This window comes from Xenopus laevis, chromosome 4S (genome assembly GCF_017654675.1).
Source record: "Xenopus laevis strain J_2021 chromosome 4S, Xenopus_laevis_v10.1, whole genome shotgun sequence".
Taxonomy (NCBI): domain Eukaryota; kingdom Metazoa; phylum Chordata; class Amphibia; order Anura; family Pipidae; genus Xenopus; species Xenopus laevis.
In genome coordinates, this window is record NC_054378.1 from 99,077,391 (window position 1) to 99,081,090 (window position 3,700).

General features: G+C 37.9%; 1 protein-coding gene across 1 annotated transcript; it reads left to right on the forward strand.

Annotated features, from left to right (window-relative positions):
• The first annotated feature begins 1,648 nt into the window (after positions 1-1,648).
• On the forward strand, positions 1,649-3,424 carry LOC108715760. Its single transcript, XM_041591503.1, has 4 exons — positions 1,649-2,111; positions 2,382-2,849; positions 2,989-3,195; positions 3,282-3,424. Exons 2-4 carry the CDS (start codon positions 2,579-2,581, stop codon positions 3,422-3,424), a joined length of 621 nt encoding a protein of 206 aa, XP_041447437.1. The 5' UTR covers positions 1,649-2,111; positions 2,382-2,578.
• Positions 3,425-3,700: the final 276 nt, after the last annotated feature.

Below are 3,700 nucleotides of genomic sequence, written 5' to 3' on the forward strand. Positions count from 1 at the left end.
AATGGCGAAATGAGAGCAACATGCTTCTACAGCTGCAAGGGTCACAATCCAGAAACACATCAGCTGATGCTAAAACCAACCGAGAAAATGATGTACAGTATTTTAATGGGGTTGGCAAAGTAGACTGGCAATACCGGATGGTTTAAATTTTCATCTTTTACCTTTTGCAATTATTGTATACTGCGTAATACAGTCATTGCATAACTTTGTACAAAATAAATAAATACATTTTTTGTAAGAACATTTATTGTATTTTGTTTTGTATAAAAGAGCAATAAGTACAATACACCAATTTAAATTACTATAATATACTATATATTATATAAGTATAATAAAAAAAAACAAGCAAACAAGTGCAAACTGTCCAAAACAAAAAGTGCAGCACAATATTTCACACTATATATAGATAAAATGGAAGGATGTGTGTGTGTGTAAACAAATTGACATTTTTTTTTAGCAATAAATAAGTACTATAAAAACAAGCAAACAGGTTCAATCTGGAAAAAATTGTCCAAAACTAAAGTGCAGTTAACTCCAAAAGCTTTCAAAAATATCCAAAAGCTTACAAAGGTGCATACCTATTATTCTCTTCAGATTCTAGTTAATGAAGGTCATTGGGTAACGGGGAAGGGCTGGAAAAAGAAAGATGTCTAGCAGCTGGTGAAGGGGTAGAGGAACATGGCTGAGGGAATGATTGGTTTGTCGGAGGAGGGTATTGTGGATAGTGGTCCCAGTAGGTATGTGGTAACATTGGTGGCGTATTGCTGGATATTACGGTACTTTCCGAAAGTTTATTTTGTAGGCCTTTATGAAGCAAATCAGTAATTAATAATTCACAGTGCAGCCTTTGTTCTTCATGCATCCTCCGTAATTTTGCAGCTACAGTAAACCCAAATGCATCAAGTTCATCATCAGCCTTTGCAAGTATGGCTGATGCTTCATTAAAAAATTAACTTTTTGCATCATCCTGCTGTGGTTTTCTTTTCTTTGCTTTTGGTACTGTGCGCTGTGCTGGCTGTGATGCTTGTGTTTGCTGAACATTCTCAGAGTTCACGGTCTGTAGGAATGAAATGTAGTATGGTTATAAAGGATATAAGAAAATGGGAAACGAACAAATGTAACTTTCCAATGTGTTTTTGCATATTTACCTGTGATACTTGGTCTTCTGAAGGAATTTCTTCACATGACTGTGCGTTTTCCTGTGTTGGTTCAAGTGCTGTACCCATGACAGTGATAGAGCTTCGTGGTATCTCCTGGTCCACTGTAAAGTAGAGGAGGTCGTAATACCATAGTCTTGGGCTTGGGGTATATATATCATCTGCAGAGGCACCAGACTTTTTGGATGACTGCACTTTGTTAAATTCTTTTCTAAAAACAGTCCTTATGTTTGATATTTTATTTTTTTACAAAGTCGACATTTGCTGCAGGATTGATTCTCTTGCATAGTTGCACCAGTGTCTCATATGCTTCTGTTCTTTTGTGCCAGTTTGAATATTCCGCCGCCTTTATTTTCCACAAGCATGGCAAAGACTGATAAAGATCAATGAATTCTCTCAAAAATTCAGGATGCATAAACTTTTCAGCAGCCATCTAAAACAAAATATATATATATATATACACACACACACACACACACACACACACTGGCACCATCCGGGTTAAATAGGGACTATGATCTGTATTTATTTCTGTGATACAATGTAGCAGCATGACATGAAGTAGGGGTGTTAGATTTGAATTTTGAATTCCCAGAGGTGAATTGCTTATGACTCTATGTAACAACAGGGATGGCAGACAATGGGTTAAAAATGCTGACAGCTAATGAGCCTGATGTCATTTCCTGTTGAGATGTTTAAATGTTTGGCATGTGTTACTGACATTATCCTGTTATGCTTGAGAAAGGGCACGCTGCAGGCCCGAAACGTCGCAGGCGGAGAGATGTTCTGCCACTAACAGGTCATGTAATGAACTTTTAACTTAAATACACTTTTTTCACTTTTTGATACAACGAGTGCTGCCTTTTTTCTTGTCTACTCTGTATTTGTATGGGAAGCCTACGGAAGTCTCCCTAAAGGCGCTGCACCAACCACACCTGTTAAGCTGAAGATACAGTGAGTGCTGCTAAATACTTGTCTTTTATATATATATATATATATATATATATATATGTATGTAATCAAACAAATTATTAAAAATTAAATAGACAGTGGTATTGGAAAAAAAAGCAAAACACAGCCACGGCATTATTTATAGTCGCACGAACGTTCGGCGGGAAGCCTACCGTTCGGTCCCAGTGAACGTATGTATGTGCAAACCATCCTGCAAAGAAACTAGTTTAGAGCTTTACAAACTATTTTACAGCTTTACGAACTATTTTACAGGTTTACGAATGCATTCTGATGTACTTACAATGTATTTTGAAAGTGCGTTTACGAGAGGGAACGTTAGTGTGCCGATCGATCGTTCGTGTTTGTGCCACCACTTCCGGAATATTTCGTGGTGCTACGTCCTTTCCGCTGACGTCACATCGGTCACGTGACATCGTTTGCTGGCGCCAGTTTGCAGTCTTCTTTTGGACATGGAGCAAGACAGAAGGAGGGCTACAGCTATGACCTGTGCTGAGATGGTCTACATGGTGCAGATCTTGGAGAAACATGATTACGATGGCAGAAAAGTGGTATATCAGCATGCTAATACCAGGAAAGATGGCATACTCACCAAAATTGTTGAAGGCTTGAACAGTAGATTTCGAGTGCTGCGAACTAAAGACCAACTCAGAAAGCGATGGTCCGACCTGAAACTGAGGGAGAGAGAACAACTCAATATTATTCACAGAATAATAAAGAAAAGTAAGTAAAAGTTTAACAAAAAGTGTGGTAGTTAGTTTTTGTTATGGTGTGAATGAAGAGTCATGTGGGCAGCACACGTTCGTTCGTTATGACGCATCTACGTTTTCATATCTGATAATCATTCTGTTTTTATATTTAGAACAAATCAAGAAAGCAAGAGCTCTTGCCAAAAGAAACCGAAGACAACCAAGTGGGGATTCTGCTATAGACCTCACAGACAGCACAGCAGACGCCCCAGCAGAAGTGGCTGAAGTGGCACAGGTGACAGAGGGCTTTTTGGGTGGAAATCAGGAGGATATTACAGAAGAGCCTCACAGCTCCTCGCAAGACACCCTGCCAATTTCAGGTTTGTACATAGTGCAGTGTAGGTGCAAATTTTTTTTTTTTCTAATACCTAATTTTATTAATTAATTATTGTATCTTTTATTGTAGATGTTGAAGTTGCAGTTAGTACACATTACCAGACCAAACTGAGGAGCTGCATTGAGAGCTTACAGTGTGCGAAGGAAGCCATACTATTACTTCAAGAGCAAATCACTGGTTTGATTGAAGAAATGGAGAATGACACAGCATAATTTTTTTTATGTATTCTTTAAATGTGTTCAGAAACATGTTCAAAATGTCTTGTTTTATCCTAAATACTTGGTTGTTTGTAATGTAGAGAAAAATATCTGCATACAGTGTGTGTTGCCTCCCAGTTGCTCATGCAGAGCCTGCAGCATTTGGTTCCACGGGCCATTTTTCATATATATGTGTGATATATTCATGAAACAAAACACATGTAACGTGAGAGTATGAGAAATAAAAGGGTTTTTTTGTTCAAATTTGTTTTGAGTTTCAGGTATGTTTCA

Coding starts and splice junctions, on each gene's coding strand:
- LOC108715760 (XM_041591503.1), top strand. CDS start 2,579: ATGGAGCAAGACAGAAGGAGGGCTACAGCTATGACCTGTGCTGAGATG. Junction 2,850..2,988: donor TCACAGAATAATAAAGAAAA/GTAAGTAAAAGT, acceptor TTTTATATTTAG/AACAAATCAAGAAAGCAAGA. Junction 3,196..3,281: donor AGACACCCTGCCAATTTCAG/GTTTGTACATAG, acceptor CTTTTATTGTAG/ATGTTGAAGTTGCAGTTAGT.